This window comes from Pygocentrus nattereri, chromosome 11, assembly GCF_015220715.1.
Source record: "Pygocentrus nattereri isolate fPygNat1 chromosome 11, fPygNat1.pri, whole genome shotgun sequence".
NCBI classification, from domain to species: Eukaryota; Metazoa; Chordata; class Actinopteri; order Characiformes; family Serrasalmidae; genus Pygocentrus; species Pygocentrus nattereri.
Genome location: NC_051221.1, coordinates 41,294,452 through 41,310,920, shown reverse-complemented (window position 1 = coordinate 41,310,920; position 16,469 = coordinate 41,294,452). Strand labels below are relative to the sequence as shown.

Here is a 16,469-nt window from a genome sequence, read left to right as displayed (position 1 = left end):
TAGGCTTTAATATGCGCTTTGCAGCTATAACAGCTTCAGCTCTTCTGGGAAGGCTTTCCACAAGGGTTAGGAGTGTGTTTATGGGAATTTCTGACCGTTCTTCCAGAAACACATTTTTGAGGTCAGACAGTGATGTTGGACGAGAAGGCCTGGCTCACAGTCTCCGCTCTAATTCATCCCAAAGGTGTTCTATGCGGTTGAGGTCAGGACTCTGTGCAGGCCAGTCAAGTTCTTCCACACCAAACTGGCTCATCCACGTCTTTATGGACCTGCTTTGTGCACTGGTGTGCAGTCATGTTGGAACAGGAAGGGGCCGTCCCCAAACTGTTCCCACAAAGTTGGGAGCGTGAAATTGTCCAAAATCTCTTGGTGCTGAAGCTTTAAGAGCTCCTTTCACTGGAACTAAGGGGCCGAGCCCAACTCCTGAAAAACAACCCCACACCATGATCCCCCCTCCACCAAACTTTACACTCGGCACAATGCAGTCAGACACGTACCGTCTCCTGGCAACCGCCAAACCCAGACTCCTCTATCGGATTTCCAGATGGAGAAGCGTGATTGGTCACTCCAGAGAACACGTCTCCACTGCTCTAGAGTCCAGTGGTGGCTCTTTACTCCACTGCATTCCACGCTTTGCATTGCGCTTGGTGATGTAAGGCTTGGATGCAGCTGCTCAGCCATGGAAACCCATTCCATGAAGCTCTCTACGCTGTTCTTGAGCTGATCTGAAGGCCACATGAAGTTTGGAGGTCTGTAGTGATTGACTCTGCAGAAAGTCGGTGACCTCTGCGCACTATACCCCTCAGCATCCGCTGACCCCGCTCTGTCATTTTACATGGCCGATCACTTCGTGGCTGAGTTGCTGTCGTTCCCAATCGCTTCCACTTTGTTATAATCCCACTGACAGTGGACTGTGGAATGTTTAGTAGTGAGGAAATTTCACGACTGGACTTGCTGCACAGGTGGCGTCCGATCACGGCACCACGCTGGAATTCACTGAGCTCCTGAGAGCGACCCATTCTTTCACTAATGTCTGTAGAAGCAGTCTGCAGGCCGAGGGGCTCGGCTTCATACACCTGTGGCCATGGAAGTGACTGGAACACCTGAATTTAGTGATTTGGATGGGGGAGTGAAAACCTTTGGAAATACAGTATGAATGGTAAAGCTTGTAATGCTCAACATGTTTGTTGAGAAACCCCCACCCTTCAGGGAACATTAGGGGTGGCTCATCTGGAGGTTCAGCCTCCTTTTATTAAAGTTCCTCCTCGCGTCCTTTAACCTGCAGTGACTAAACGGTTTCCCTTGGCTATTTTGTGGCAACACATGCTTTCTAATGTGCTCCTTTGTGTGCTGATGTATTTTCCCTGATGCTGTTGTCTGCTAGAACCAGTGATCTAACGTCAAAGTAAGGATATTTCTCAATATCACCGGTAGATAGGCATGCCAGAGACGTCCTGCAGTGTGCGCTAACAACGTGTTACTCTAATGAGAGTTAAACCCTGAAGTAGAAAAGAGAAAGCCAGCCTGATGCTTCCCATTTCACCCCACAAAACCAGACATACAGAATGTACAGAATGGTCCATGTCTTCGTCCTTGACAGTCCCATTCCATGTTTGCAAAGGGGAATGCCGAGAGCAGAAATAATGAGATTTTGCTGGGAAGCATGTAATGAGATTTGTACGAGCTGTGTGTCCCGAGAGTACCATAACACATTAGCTGGAATTAGTACACCACCGGTCCCACGTGGGGAAAATGTGTACCTCAATGAAAGGGCTATAAATTAAAGAGACAGGCATCAGATTTGAAACCAACAGATTTTATCTGATACAGAGGCCTCATATTGAATCTGTCTGACCACCACAACACATAACTGGCTTACAGTCCCAGTGCTGTGTAATATTTGCCATTCGGCATTCTGTCCCAGAGGCTCAGAGACTCAATAAATTGACGTTTTGCCCTTTGCCCTGTTGCCGTATTGCTCACAGAACCTGAAGAACTTATGAAAAAAAGTATCTCATAATATAAACTTAATAATACATACCTATGTGTATGAATGTGTCCCATGTGTGTTATAAATATGAAGCTACTTCTGTTCATTATTTGTAAACATAAACCATTGAGGACAGAATAATGCTGCTGATCCTTATAGCTAGCCCCTTGTGGTAATGCTAGCTATCCAGTGCTTGGGGCAGCAATATACAAATATAGCCCATGGGGAAGTTAGCCAAATCATAAACATACACTCACCGGCCACATTATTAGGTACACCTTGCTAGTAAAAGGCTGGACGCGCTTTTTCCTTCAGAACTGTCTTAATTCGTGTCAGACTTTCAACAAGGTGTTGGAAACGTTCCTCAGAGATTCTGGTTGGTTATTTGAGTTCCTGCTGCCTTTCTATCATCTGGAACCAGTCTGCCCATTCTCCTCTGACCTCTCACATCAACAAGGCATGTTCGTCCACACAACTGGCCGCTCACTGGATATTTCCTCTTTTTCGGACCGTTCTCTGTGAACCCTAGAGATGGTTGTGTGTGAAAATCCCAGCAGATCAGCAGTTTCTGAAATACTCAGTCCAGCCCGTCTGGCTCCAACAACCACGCCACGTTCAAAGTCCCTTAAATCCCCTTTCTTCTCCGTTCTGATGCTCAGTCTGCACTTCAGCAAGTCGTCTTGACCACCTCTACACGCCTAAATGCAGTGAGCTGCGGCCGTGTGATTGGCTGATCAGCTATTTGTGTTAACAAGCAACTGTACCTAATAAAGTGGCTGGTGAGTGTATAGTCCAAAATGAGCTTTTCAGAGGTTTTAGCTGGACACACAATCTGCTCCAAGAAGCCAAAAATATGGTTATGCTCCAAAATAAGAAGCTGACCCGTCACTGACCAGTTACTGTTTCTGTGTAATGGGATGACTTTAACTATTAATTGCAGGGATAAGTAATCTCTCAGTTCTCATTACTTTTATGTTACAAATACATTTTAAATATCCAGTCTCACATCATTTTAAATTCCTCTCACCGTCTAATGAGTTAAGTCCAGTATGAAAAAGTGAAAACACTGCTGGGTGGAGAAAAATGGCTACTTAAGTGACCTTTTCTCTGAATCCAGTGTTCGATACCATCTGTTCAAAGTTCAATTAAATAGCAAATAATGCCCCCCAGATTCACCTCCGTATAACTTATGGTGTCCAGCAAAAAAATAAATAAATAAATAAACAGGGCAGAGTTGCTCGTGTCCTGGAGGACTTCATCTCCCGCGTTACCCTATTATATGTGTAACTACGTATATATAACAAAATGTTTGATTTTTTTATATATCGTGGGGTCCAAAGTCTGAGACCACATTAAAAACCTTGTTTTTTTTTTACCTGTAAATAAAGAACAAAGTTTTAGAATTTTGGCAATTTTAAAACAAATGCAATTAAAATAAGTAAAATTATTGACCCAGAAGTACAAAAAAATAATAATTAGTATAAAATTACAGTATTTACAGCTGTTCAAAAGCAAAAGTTTTTTAAAAGACTCATTCATATGTGCTCTAATTGCACCCACAGCCGTCTGAGGACCCTCTGTTTTGAGTAGACGAACAGGCCTAGTCCGTCTAGGTAGCTTCTGGTACCAAATGCTTGAGCACTGAGATCTATTATGAGAACTATTACGGTATTTTTCATGGCAGCACGGTAGTAATGTGCATCAATCACACCATGAACTGAACATCGCATTACAGCACTTACTGAACTTGTACCAATTGTTACGACTGCAAAAGTGGCCGTTACCAATGCTTTACAAATAACAGCGAATTACTGCAAAATCAAACATTTGACAATAAGCTGGACTCGTTTCTCCTCATCTGCTGCGTTTAAGGAATTCAGTACATCACTGCGGTGTAAAAGAGGCGAAGAAGAGGGTGCAGGCAGGATGGAGTGGGTGGAGACGGGTGTCAGGGGTGATGTGTGACAGAAGGATAGCAGCAAGAGTGAAAGGGAAGGTCTACAAGACAGCAGTGCGTCCTGCTATGATTTGGATCTGGTTTGGAGACTGTGGCTCTGTCTAAAAGACAGGAGGCTGAGCTGGAGGTGGCGGAGATGAAGATGCTGAGATTTTCGTTGGGAGTGACAAGGATGGACAAGATTAGAAATGAGCAGATCAGAGGGACAGTGAAGGTGGAGCAGTTTGGAGATAAAGCCAGAGAGGCCAGGTTGAGATGGTTTGGACATGTGTTGAGGAGGAATAGTGGATATATTGGGCAAAGAATGTTGGAGATGGAGCTGCCGGGCAGAAGGAGAAGAGGTAGACCTCATAGAAGGTTTATGGATGTAGTGAAGGTGGACATGGAGATGGTTGGTGTTAAAGTAGAGGAGGCAGTGGATAGGGCAAGATGGAGGCAGATGATCTGCTGTGGTGACCCCTAAAGGGAGCAGCCGAAAGAAGAAGAAGAAGAAGACTGCGGTGTAAATTTATGTAAACTGTTTTGCGCTTGAATACCATTTTTCAACGGTGTCTCTCTGTCTCTGTCAGCGTGGCGAGGTGGACTGCTGGCCGGTGCCATGCGCGGCTGTGCTGGACTGTGAGTTCCTGGTGGTTCCTGAGGGTGAGTGCTGCCCCCACTGCGTTTCTGACCCATGCCAGGCTGACACAGTGCGCAACGACATCACCAAAACCTGCGTGGATGAGTACGGCATCACACGCTTCAGCGGCTCCGCCTGGACCAAACACGGCACCGAGTGCTCGCTCTGCCAGTGCAAGGTAACACGCCAAAGTTCAGATGCCTCGGTAAATGACATGTTTTTTTAAGTGAAAATAAATCACAGAACCTCTACAGAGAACACACTACTGCACATTAAAATGCACAATTACTGTTTATTTAAAAAATATATATTAGAAAATACTTAAACATCACTTGTGCACTAAAATGCAGTGTGCTCTCTGTAGAGGATATGTAGCTTATTTTCACTTAGAAAATCAACGACACATGTTGACAGGGGTGATAAAGCGTTTGTGTAGCTATCGTCCGGTACTAGATTTAGCAGAAAAATCTTTTATATTCAGATTCGAATATGTTTACGCACGGGGGATCTTATTGTCCCAGATGAATACTTTGAGCTGTGATGGGGAAAGGCAAATACTTTCAGAGAAGAAGAACATTACAAGTGTAGGTCTAGAGCAGTGTTGGTGTAATATAATCACACACAACCTCATCTGATTGGGCCTTTTTTGTTATTAATTTATTTAATCTGTTTTATCTAATTCCAAGTTTTGAATGTAGTGGTCTTGGCAGTAATTCCCCAAGGTAAAATATCACTCCAGTAAAAGTAGAAGTTCCTCCCTTTAGACCTCCACTTGAGTAAAAGTACTAAAGTATTTGCCTTCAAATGTACTTAAGTATAAAGTAAAAGTACTAAAAGAGTAATTCTGGCTCTGATGTCCTGTTATCATTTTTATAACCAGACTGGCTTCATGAACTCATTTCAGGTGAAAGTCCTCCAGCGTCTCTCTTGGTAAACCAGTCTTTTAATAGAACGTCATTAATTAGTGACGCTGACGTCTATTAAAATGATCAGAAGCACAAAACACTGAAGGTAAACAGTTTCCATCAGGGAGAACCGAGTGGCTCTGAAATCACTTTTTACACACAAGCAAAGTTTCAGTTTCAGATTTATTTACAACTTAGTTCCAAGTTTAAGTTGAATAAAAACTGGCTTTAAACTCAGGATCACAGATGAGCTCCTTTACTATGTTGATCTGTAGGCGTCTGTTCATAAACATAAACCAGCCCAAACTCATTTACTATAAAATGAAATGGTGTTTGTAGAAATTCAGAAAAAAGCCGCGTCAGTCTCGACTGCATATGTGGACATATTTCTATATTGAGCTCTATTTACACAAAGTTAGGTTAGTTCATCATTTATGTTGAACAGACTCTCCCAAAGTTTTACGCTGCTGCGCTGACGTTGAACCGCGTGCTGCACTGGGTCGGTATGACCAACAGGTCAAAACCAGCTCTAAACAAAGTGACCGCTGGGCCCTGATTGGTGCTCTGGCTCTGCGCTTCTTTCGTTTTGACATGTGACGTTTTTATACACACAGAAACCAAAAGGAACGACAGATTTCTCAAAATGTAGGAGGAAAAGTCGGATATTAGACTCTGAAATGTAGTGGAGTGAAAGGAAAAAGTCGCCCAGTAATGGAAATAATTAAGTAAAGTAGAGATACACAAAAAACTACTTAGTTACTGTCCACCACATTTACTTAGTTACTGTCCACCACTGTTCAGCAACATTGTTTTCATGATCGTGAGCATGAAAACTACATGACTTCACATAGTTTTCAGTTTGTATCACCGTCATACAGTGAGAGAAACAGTGGCTGCATGTTCCAGCCAGTGAGTGTAAACCGACTGGCCAGTTCATTACGAGGATCAGAGTTTTTAAACACCTCAGTATCACTGCATGACTGAGAATAGTCCACCAACCAAAAATATCCAGACAACAGCGTCCTGTGACCACTGATGATGGACTAGAGGATGACCAACGCAATGTGCAGCATTAAATAACAGGGTGAAAAGCAAAGTATGCAGACAAGCAGATGGACTGCAGTGTGTAATTGTAAAACTACCAGTCCACCTCCACTGTGGTAAGTGGAGCTGATAAATGGACACGTTTATACAAGGAAGTGTATTTAATGGCAGGGCCAGTAGGTGTGTGTCATACATATCAGATATACAGTCAGTGGTTCAAGTCCTCTGCGAGGAGCGCAGTCTTCTGTTCTCAATCCAGGAAAATTTATAAAATATGGTTTTGACCTCCGTCTGGAACAGCAGCTATGCGGCCTCCAGCAGATGAAGCTTTGTGCACAGAGAAAAGCTGAATTGAAGCAGCGAAGGCCACAGTTATGACGTTGCTTTAAAATGGAGCAGAGGTCTCCAGAGTCAGAAGAAAAAAAGAATTCCTCCGCCTATTGAGACACAAGCTGAATGGTTAGCCAAGGACACCAGCATCAAAAAGGAATCAGCAGAGAGGCTGAGCTGTGCAGGCTTTCTCACAATCGCGCACACATGCACAGAAAAACAGATACAGAAATGTTGCGTAGGTCAAGAGAGTGTGTTGGCTAAGATAAGGGTCAGATTTCTATACTAACACTTTTCTTTTTCGTCTCTCTCCCCCTTTTCTTTCTCTTTCGCTCTTTCTGTCTCTCTACAGAATGGTCATGTCTGTTGCTCTGTGGATCCTCTGTGCCTCTAGTGCCATCCAAAAGGCGACTGTCTCTCTTACGGCCCTTTTTTCTCTCTCTCTCTCTCTCTCTCTCTCTCTCTCTCTCTCTCTCTCTCTCTCTCTCTCTCTCTCTCTCTCCCTCTCTCTCTCCCTCTCTCTCTCTCTCTCTTCTTGCACTTTCACTGTTCTCGGGTCTCTCTCTCTCTCTCTGCCTTTCTATCTCCTCTTATCTTGGTGTACAGTCTCATTTTCCATCAAAATATATATTTTTTAATTTACTTTAATTTTTTTTTTTTTTTTACTTACTGATGTATCATAACGGAACACATGACACAGCTGTTGCTCAGCAGTGGATTGCATATATCAGACTTCTCAGTCTACGTAGGCAGACCTAGGAACAGCTTTTGCTTGTGATACTCTAACAAATCTAATAACTCGGACTAAAAGAAAGTTTCTCAGCACTTTTACTCTGAGGTTCTTGATGCATGTGTGTCCCAGGCAGGAAGGCTTAATAGGAAATTCCACTGATTTTTCTGATTTTTAACATTTTTACATTGTCAAATGGTTGAGATTTAGAGTAGTTTGGTGTGAAATGGTTTATTATAGACATTAACAGTCAGATTTGTTTACTGTGGTGGTGAAAGGAACCAGGAGTCACAATCTCTAAGACAAATATAGCCGTTTTATTGACTGTCCAAAACTACCAGTGAAGCTACATGTGGCTTCTGAGGTTTTTTTTTTATTTGTATGTAATATTAATGGTGGTAAAATAGTGGTAAGTTTGAAAAGATAAGTTTTCTTCTTTGTATTCATAACCATTACATGTAGCAACTTTCTTTTAAAGGCATTAAATACTTCAGATGTCTGGTTCCTATCACCACCACTGGGAACTATTCTGACTCTGTATGTTTCTCTAGAACAGAGCATTTCACAGGAAACTTCTCTGAATGACTTTGGATTTAATTATGAAGAAATTTAGAGAAATCAGTGGAATTCTGGTGAGTCCCATGCGGTCAGTCCCACTGTAAATGAACCACATACATACCTCCATGGGCATGATTGTATCCAGTGTTGACTATTTTGCAGTATTGCAGATCGTTCTGTTCCAGAGAAAAGAAAGACCTTTGGTGTTTGGCTAGTTTACATGTTTGAGTTTTCACGTCTTTTCAGAAATCTGTTTATACTTTGATGTTTTATGCTGTACATTTTTTTTTTTTTGTTGAATTGATGTTTAATTTATTCAGTGGCTTGGTGTCGTGTGATGGTGAAATAAAGATTTCCATTAAAATTCGAATTCTGGTTGCTTTTGTTGTTGGCCAGAGATGCTATTCTGTGCTTTCAAAATAACAGCTTTTAATTCAGGTTGATTATTCAGATCTTTGAAGATGTACTGTGCTGGTACTTCTTTTATTTTTCAGCATTTTCTGCCAGTGTTAGTCACTGCCAGTTCTCACTCACTGGGGGCCTCAGTTACAGCTCTGTATCTTCCAACCTGGCAGAGTGACGGCTAACACGTGCTTCCTCCTTGACGTGTGTAGGCAGTCGTTGCATCTTCCAGAGCCTCCGCTCACGCATCAACGTAGGACAGCTGAACCCGCACTAACTGCTCAGTTCTGTATATGTAATCCAACAGATGCCCAACATGGTCTGCCCTTATTTGTGCCACTCTGACAGAGAGAGAGAGAGAACCAAGCCGTCCTACAGTGAAAAAAAATAAAATGCATTAGATTTACTTGGATTCAAATGTGTGCCCCATTTTCAAATTCAATTCAATTCAATTCAATTCAATTCAATTCAAGTTTATTACTACAGCGCTTTTTACAACAATCTTGTCACAAAGCAGCTTTACAGAAGTTTGAAAACACACAGTTACAACATATAATCCCCCAGTGAGGAAGTCAGAGGTGACAGTGGCAAGGAAAATCTCCCTCGGTCTGGAGGAAGAAACCTTGGGAGGAATCAAGACTCACAAGGGGAGAGCCGTCCTCCTCTGGTCAGACAGTGTTTACAGTTTAATAAGCTGAATACCAAATAAAAGCTAAGAGGATCTCTGTTTGAAGACTGGATGGTAAAGCTTTAGAAACTGCACTGGTAGAGGCAGCCTCTGACTGAGGCAGCCTCTGACTGAGGCAGCCTCTGACTGAGGCAGCCTCTGACTGAGTCTTTATGAACAGTGGGAGTGAGCTGAAACAGTCCCATCCTTTCTCAATGCTGGTACATCTGGAAGGCACAGTGATGTAATTGAGGGTGTTGCAGCACAAATGAGCAGGAGAGTGGGTTGGTGATGGTGAGGAGGAGGCCCTGATGGTCAGTCTTCAGCAGGGTGGGAGGGCAGTCATTATCTCAGGAAAAGTAAAGAGACAAAATGAGTTCTACTCAGGAGTTTGACTGTAAGTATGACTGATTTCCCCCAGAGTGTGGCTGGTGACTCCAGCAGATCTAGCTATAACAGCATAAACTAAAGGGAGAGAACCAGAAGGGAACATAGACATGAGAGAACCGTCAACAAACCTGTGTGATCGCGTGAAGTGGTGGGTCAACAGCACCAACATCTCAGTTTACCCTACTATACACATATATTACATCAACACGGTTGCTGCTCAAAGTAAGTAAATTGAAAGGCAAAATTGTGTCCATGTACGTTACTGTCCTGAAGTCAGAGAACCAACATTTATTTATTCAATTTCCAGTCGTGGTGGTCACCAAATACAAGTTATTTATTTTTCAACCTCAGGAAGAACAGCAGGAAACATGATGCCTTCAATCAAAAACAAATCACCAACTGTAGACACTGATGTACCAAACTTGCACTGATCCTCCGTCATGCTTGACTGAATGTTGATGGTTGGAAGAGTCTTCTCTAACTTCTAAAAGATCTCAATTTCAGACTCGTCAGTTCATAAACCTTTACTCCACGTCTCAGATGTTCAGTTTTGATGTTTGAGTGCATCTTCCTTTTGTCTGTTTCCTTTTCTCAGCAGCACCCTCTTCACAGCTACACATCCTTTGATGTCTCACTTGTGGGCTCCTGGCTCTGGGTGGCTGTGACATCACTGGGGCTCAAAACACTTCCATTGGCTCATCGTGACCATTTGTGCTTTCTCAGATGTCCTTTTCCCGTTAAAAATAAGCTTTTAGTTTTCAATCCACATATTTAAACAACATGCGCCAATTTACTGTTGCTCTCATATTAACACCCTCTCGTATCAAGTGGGGCGCCAGCTGCTGGTCCTTAATTTGTATTATCATTTCATAACAGATGGGCAAAAACGACTTGGACTAAAATCTTGGTAAACATGAACGTGAATTAAAATGTAAAGTTATTTCCTACCTTTTATTGTGTCCAGTGCTGTGCATGTATTAATGCAGAATGATGATTAGTAACATAAATAAAGTAATGAGACATAATAAACAAGAGAGAGGATCTATTGCTATAACCGCTATAATTGCTAACACATTGCTATGGTCAATCCACATTCCCAGCTCTGTTTTCTGCTGTCTTTCATGCCCTCAAGTTCTCTGCAGCGGTGTCTCTGAGCCAAACTCTCCACCAGCCTGCTGTCTGTCGCAATCTTAAAGCTCCTCTGTACACACATCCAGGTTCCCTCTGTGGTGCTACCATGCACCACTTCACAATAGCCCTGTTGTTGGTCACTTCATTTACTTAGTAAATCGCTTCTGAACAGTTTTATGAGTGCTAAATGATTGTCGCTGGCCTTGACTGTCCAGTAGATTGAGCCTATTTCTCACACCTGTGTGCTCTTTACCTTCTGTTTCTATCTAAGCACATTACTCCACAGTACTAGCCTAGAGTCAGAGCAAACCAGGTTTCAGATGACTGACCGTGGAGGCCTGACCTCACAAACAGACATACACAGTTTCTTTCTGTGTGCGTTCATTTTTAGGCCTTAAAATTCTTTTTAAATACAGTAGTTGTGTGTAGTCACTGTAGTAATACAACTTTGTATCTCAGAAATGGTGAATTTGTAGAAAAAGCAAAGAAAAAAGCGGATGTAATAAGAATCTGTAGGATTGTGCGGCATTTCTATTGGCCCATTCATGGTGAAATATTCACACAGCGTAACAACCAGCTGGTGTTTTCAGATTGTGTAAAAAAAAATAATAAAAAAAGGGAAAAAAATGAAGTTATTAGAAGTAACACAATTATTGACACCCCCACATTTAGTACGTTTTTGTACAACCTTCTTTTGCCAACATAACAGCAGGGAGTCTTCTATAATAATTGATGAGATTGGAGAAATCTGAAACATGAAATCTGAGACACAATCTCTGCAGATCCTCCAGGGTTCTAGCTCCTTTTATTTTAGCTTTTTGGCAAAGACAGCTTGGTTCACAGGGGTCTCTGAGGAGAACCAGCCACAACACATCACAGGTTCCTCACCATTTTTGGTGCTTTACTGTAAAAAGCCCACCTTAAAAGTGTTTTTCTCATTTGACCATAGAACCTGCTTCCAGTAAGAGGTCTAAACAGCGTCTAGCAAACTTAAGACTTTTACTTTTGTGGTTATTTAAAAGAAAAGACTTTCATCTGGTACACCCGCCAAATAGTTTGTTGGCATGGAGATGCTGTTTGATTGTATTTTGGAGACCCAAAAAAGCTGTTATCTTCCAAAAGTCTCCAACCATGAACCATGGAGAACTGTTTGCATCTGTTATCATCAACCTCCTTGTGCGTGAGGGTGAAATCCTCTTCCAGGCTGGTTCACTACAGCTCTGGTTGTTTTAAACTTCTTAGTTATTGCCCTAACAGTGTGATATGGGCATTTTCAGGTGAATAGTTTTTATAGCCATCTTAGAAATGAGCAGATCAGAGGGACAGTGAAGGTGGAGCAGTTTGGAGATGAAGCCAGAGAGGCCAGGTTGAGATGGTTTGGACATGTGTTGAGGAGGAATAGTGGATATATTGGGCAAAGAATGTTGGAGATGGAGCTGCCGGGTAGAAGGAGAAGAGGTAGACCTCAGAGAAGGTTTATGGATGTAGTGAAGGTGGACATGGAGATGGTTGGTGTAAAAGTAGAGGAGGCAGTGGATAGGGCAAGATGGAGGCAGATGATCCGCTGTGGCGACCCCTAAAGGGAGCAGCCGAAAGAAGAAGAAGAGTTTGTATAGCCATCACCTGATTTATGACGGTCAAGACACATCTCTCTTAATTTTTGTTTCCTCTGTTCTTTTCCATGTTTATGAATGATTAAGGCTGTTTGGCCTTTGTGTCACCTCATATTTATACCCCAGTGAAAAAGGAAGCCATACATGGCCACATAAGAGTTACGCAGAAATAGTAGTAGAAATAGAAATGTGCTTCCGTTACATTTTGCTCAGAAGAATTTCTGTGGTTGCCAAATGGTTTGCTCGTTTCTTGTGTGATGATTTTTGTAAACATTGATTTGCATTGCTTGGATTCATGTGATTTCCCCTTAGATGCCCTAATTTACTCTATTTGTAGTTGTATTTATAAAGCCGTGTTTCCACTGCCTGGTACCGGCTCGACTCAATTTGACTTTACTTGTCTTCTTTGGTTTTCCGGTCAAATTTGGTACCTGGAACTGGTTTCCATTTTTTCTTTTTTGTGTCACGTCCACTGTGGCTCCAAATGAGCTGACGAGCTACTGATTGGTTGGAAGGAATAATGCAAAATGAATATGCTTATATTAGCTGCTAGGTTGAATTATCTTGTCATCAGAACTCTGATGTAGTATTTCTTAAACTCTCCTGTTCGTTTCAGAGCTCTTTTGTCTTACTGCCTTTCCTGAGCACTATTGGTCTTCATCTTATGGCAGTTTTATCCGGCATCGCTATGACGACCATCTACATTGAGGGGGCTGCATCTGAAGTGGAAAACAAAGTAGCTGGTACCAGAAGAGAGTTGCATCAAGTCTAGCCATACTATGCAGTGGGAAAGCAGCTTAAATGATGACTCAAATAAGCTCTGAACTTCCATACGCTGTTTCAGTCAAAATGACCAATCACGCTTTACACTATGCAGTGAATAGACGGCCAGGCTTGTCTGAAACTTATTTAAAGTGAAATTCTTTATTGCATCAGCGTTTGCTGTAGCCGAGGGCTCATTATTTCTCTCCCTTTGTCCTTCCCGGGCTGAGTAAATATCCTTTAATCATTTTGCCCTTTTCAACACGGTATGGAGTCTTGCTGAAGTGGTGAATCAGGTTCCTGCCAAACCCTGGCACTTAGTCCTTCCCCCAGTGACGCTAGAGCTCTTGGCACCGTATCTGTCTGCTCGTCTAGGCCAGGCACATGAAACAGGCCTGGCGCCTGTCCAAGACTTCACCGGAAAGTGAATCCTGGGCGAAAGTGGCCTATTTCAAACGATGGTGAAAGAGGGGGGGGGGGTTGGGGAAGTGGAGTGGAGAGGGGAGGAGATAAAAGGAGAGGAGAAGAGATGAGAGCGGGAAGTGACAGAGGTCCATGTGGAGTGGGCAGCCTGCTGACTCCTAAACACCCATGGAACAGGGAGTGCCACTCTTCAGCACTAAGGAGAGCTCCTCTTACTGACTCCCCTACATCACTGCATTTTAGAGGAAGCGTAGTAAGAAAAGTCTAGACATTATGAGCATCTATGCTGTAGATAACAAACTATATATATATGTGTGTGTGTATATATATACTATATATACTATATATATATATAGTATAGTATAGTGTATGTATGTATGTATGTATATGGAACAATGATGGGGGAAAAAACTGAAGGTTTTTATGTGTTTGGGTGACAGATGAATCAATCTCACTCCAAAAAGATAAACTGTATTTATCACATTAGAAAGATTTCAGTCTGGTTGGGGAATACTCTGTTATTGTGGCCCAGCAGGAGTTGCTATGTGCATTATTTAGAACTTTAGCTTGTGCAATAGCAGTAAAAAAAACAAAAAAACACCTTTTCAGGCACCTAAGGACATGCAGAGCCAGTCCTGTGACCACATTTATTGTTTAGCCTAGAATGAACTCATCAAACAGCAGCAGTAAAGACAGCACATTTATAATAGCAAAGTAGCAAAAGAAACAACAGACCCTAGAATTAAAATAACACTGTGGCAGTGCAGGATGTTTGCTACAAACATCAAATTGTCAATACATCACCAGCTAAACATGTTTGTGCCATTGATGACACCTCAGGTGTTTTAGGGTAGTAATTATAGCAGTTCATGCTCTCATACTTAACCTGTAAATGCTTTACTTTTTTTTATTATTATTATCTTTATTTTGTTGTAAATAGTCTAGAGATTTAGCTTTAATTTTTATTATTTATAATGTTGATAATGTTTATACTGCTTCCCGTTTCTATTACTGAGTGTCTTACTCCTGTTACTCTGCTGCTGCTGTAATACTGTGAATTTCCCTGCTGTGGGACTAATAAAGGTTTATCTTATCTTATCTTATCTTATCTTATCTTATCTGATCTGATCTTATCTTATCTGATCTTACATTTAAGTATTTTGAGAAATAAGGTACTAGAAGCCTCATGTTTCATTCAGTTGGTTGTTCATCATAAATTCCACGCATTCATCTGCATTAATCACAGCTAAACGTGGAGTAACAGAGAAACCCGTGTACGCCTTTACTGTTCATAAGGCTACATGACACCTACATAACCTTGTCATGACGACTGACTAACTGACTGCTTATTCCAATAGGCATTATTTGTCATAAAAGTAGTTTAGCTAACTTTGATCAAAATCGGCAAATGTTACCTTTATACTGAAAGATACCTGCTGGAATAATTTATAAACATTTATGTGGGATTCTATCAGTTGTCATTCTTATGTAGGTGTCTTGTAGCCTTATGAAGTGTCGTAAAGTGTTACCGAACGTTGTTAACCGTCTTTGTAAAACGACTTAACCTCAGTTACATTTGGTAGCATTTATAAATCTGAAACTAGCTTGGGGGTAAACACCACCTAGCCCTGGCATCCTCCCTCCATGCCTCTTATGTTAACCACATTTTGTTTTTTAGAATAGAATAGAATAGAATTCAACTTTATTGTCATTGCGTATGTCGCAGGTACAAAGCAACGAAATGCAGTTTGCATCCATCCAGAAGTGCTTAGCATCAATATAAATATATATCTTACAATGTACAGTAAGTATAGTATATACAGGTTAAAAAAAATATGAGGGGGTATGAACATGAACATGAATTTATTAATTAATTATCATTAAAACACCATTAATAGCTATCAACAAATAATTAGTTTGTCAGAATATGAATATTTAAAATGGTATGTAAATTACAATTTATATGATGAATTGATACACTGATGTGTGTATATATATATATATATATATATATATATATATATATATATATATATATATATATATATATATATATATATATATATCGCTGCTGTCAGAAGAGAACCCAGTAAACTCTCCAGTAAACTCTCCAGTAAAAAAACAGTAAAATCTCCAAAATGGTAACTTTACAGAAGAAGGAAAAAACATACTTCACTTTCAATGGAAGTCAATGGGATCAGAATTTTTCCCATGTCATTTTGGGTCATTTCTTTTAGGCCATTCGTCATAAAATTTACCAACAATGTAAAGAGTAACAGACACTTTCAGATTATGTCAAAAACTGAAAAATGCCCAAAATGGAGATACAAGGTTTTCTTCCGACAGCAACTATATGTGTGTGTGTGTGTGTGTGTGTGTGTGTGTGTGTGTGTGTGTGTGTGTGTATATATATATCCATCCATCCATCCATCCATTAGCTTCCGCTTCTCCGGGGTTCGGGTCGCGGGGGCAGCATCCTAAGCAGTGAGGCCCAGACCTCCCTTTCCCCAGCCACTTCCACTAGCTCTCCAAGGGGGATTCCGAGGCGCTCCCAGGCCAGCTGGGCGATATAGTCACGCCAGCGTGTCCTGGGTCTTCCCCGGGGTCTCCTCCCAGGTGGACTTGCCTGTGACACCTCCCGAGGGAGGCGTCCAGGAGGCATCCTAATCAGATGCCCGAACCACCTCAGCTGACTCCTCTCGATGTGAAGAAGCAGCGGCTCTACTCCGAGTCCCTCCCAGATGACCGAACTTCTCACCCTATCTCTAAGGGAGAGCCCAGACACCCTGCGGAGGAAACTCATTTCGGGCGCTTGTATTCGCGATCTTATTCTTTCGGTCATTACCCAAAGCTCATGACCATAGGTGAGGGTGGGAACGTAGATCGACCGGTAAATCGAGAGCCTTGCCTTATGGCTCAGCTCTTTCTTTACCACAACAGACCGGTAA

General features: G+C 41.8%; 1 protein-coding gene across 1 annotated transcript in view; it reads left to right on the top strand.

Annotated features, from left to right (window-relative positions):
* nell2b (neural EGFL like 2b) overlaps positions 1-8,503 on the top strand; it is a 97,969-nt gene extending 89,466 nt beyond the window's left edge. The window contains exons 19-20 of the mRNA XM_017717815.2: positions 4,517-4,744; positions 7,198-8,503. Of these exons, the coding sequence (XP_017573304.1) occupies positions 4,517-4,744; positions 7,198-7,239 (270 nt within the window). The 3' untranslated portion in view covers positions 7,240-8,503. The remainder of the gene's footprint in view (positions 1-4,516; positions 4,745-7,197) is intronic.
* The last annotated feature ends 7,966 nt before the right edge of the window (positions 8,504-16,469 follow it).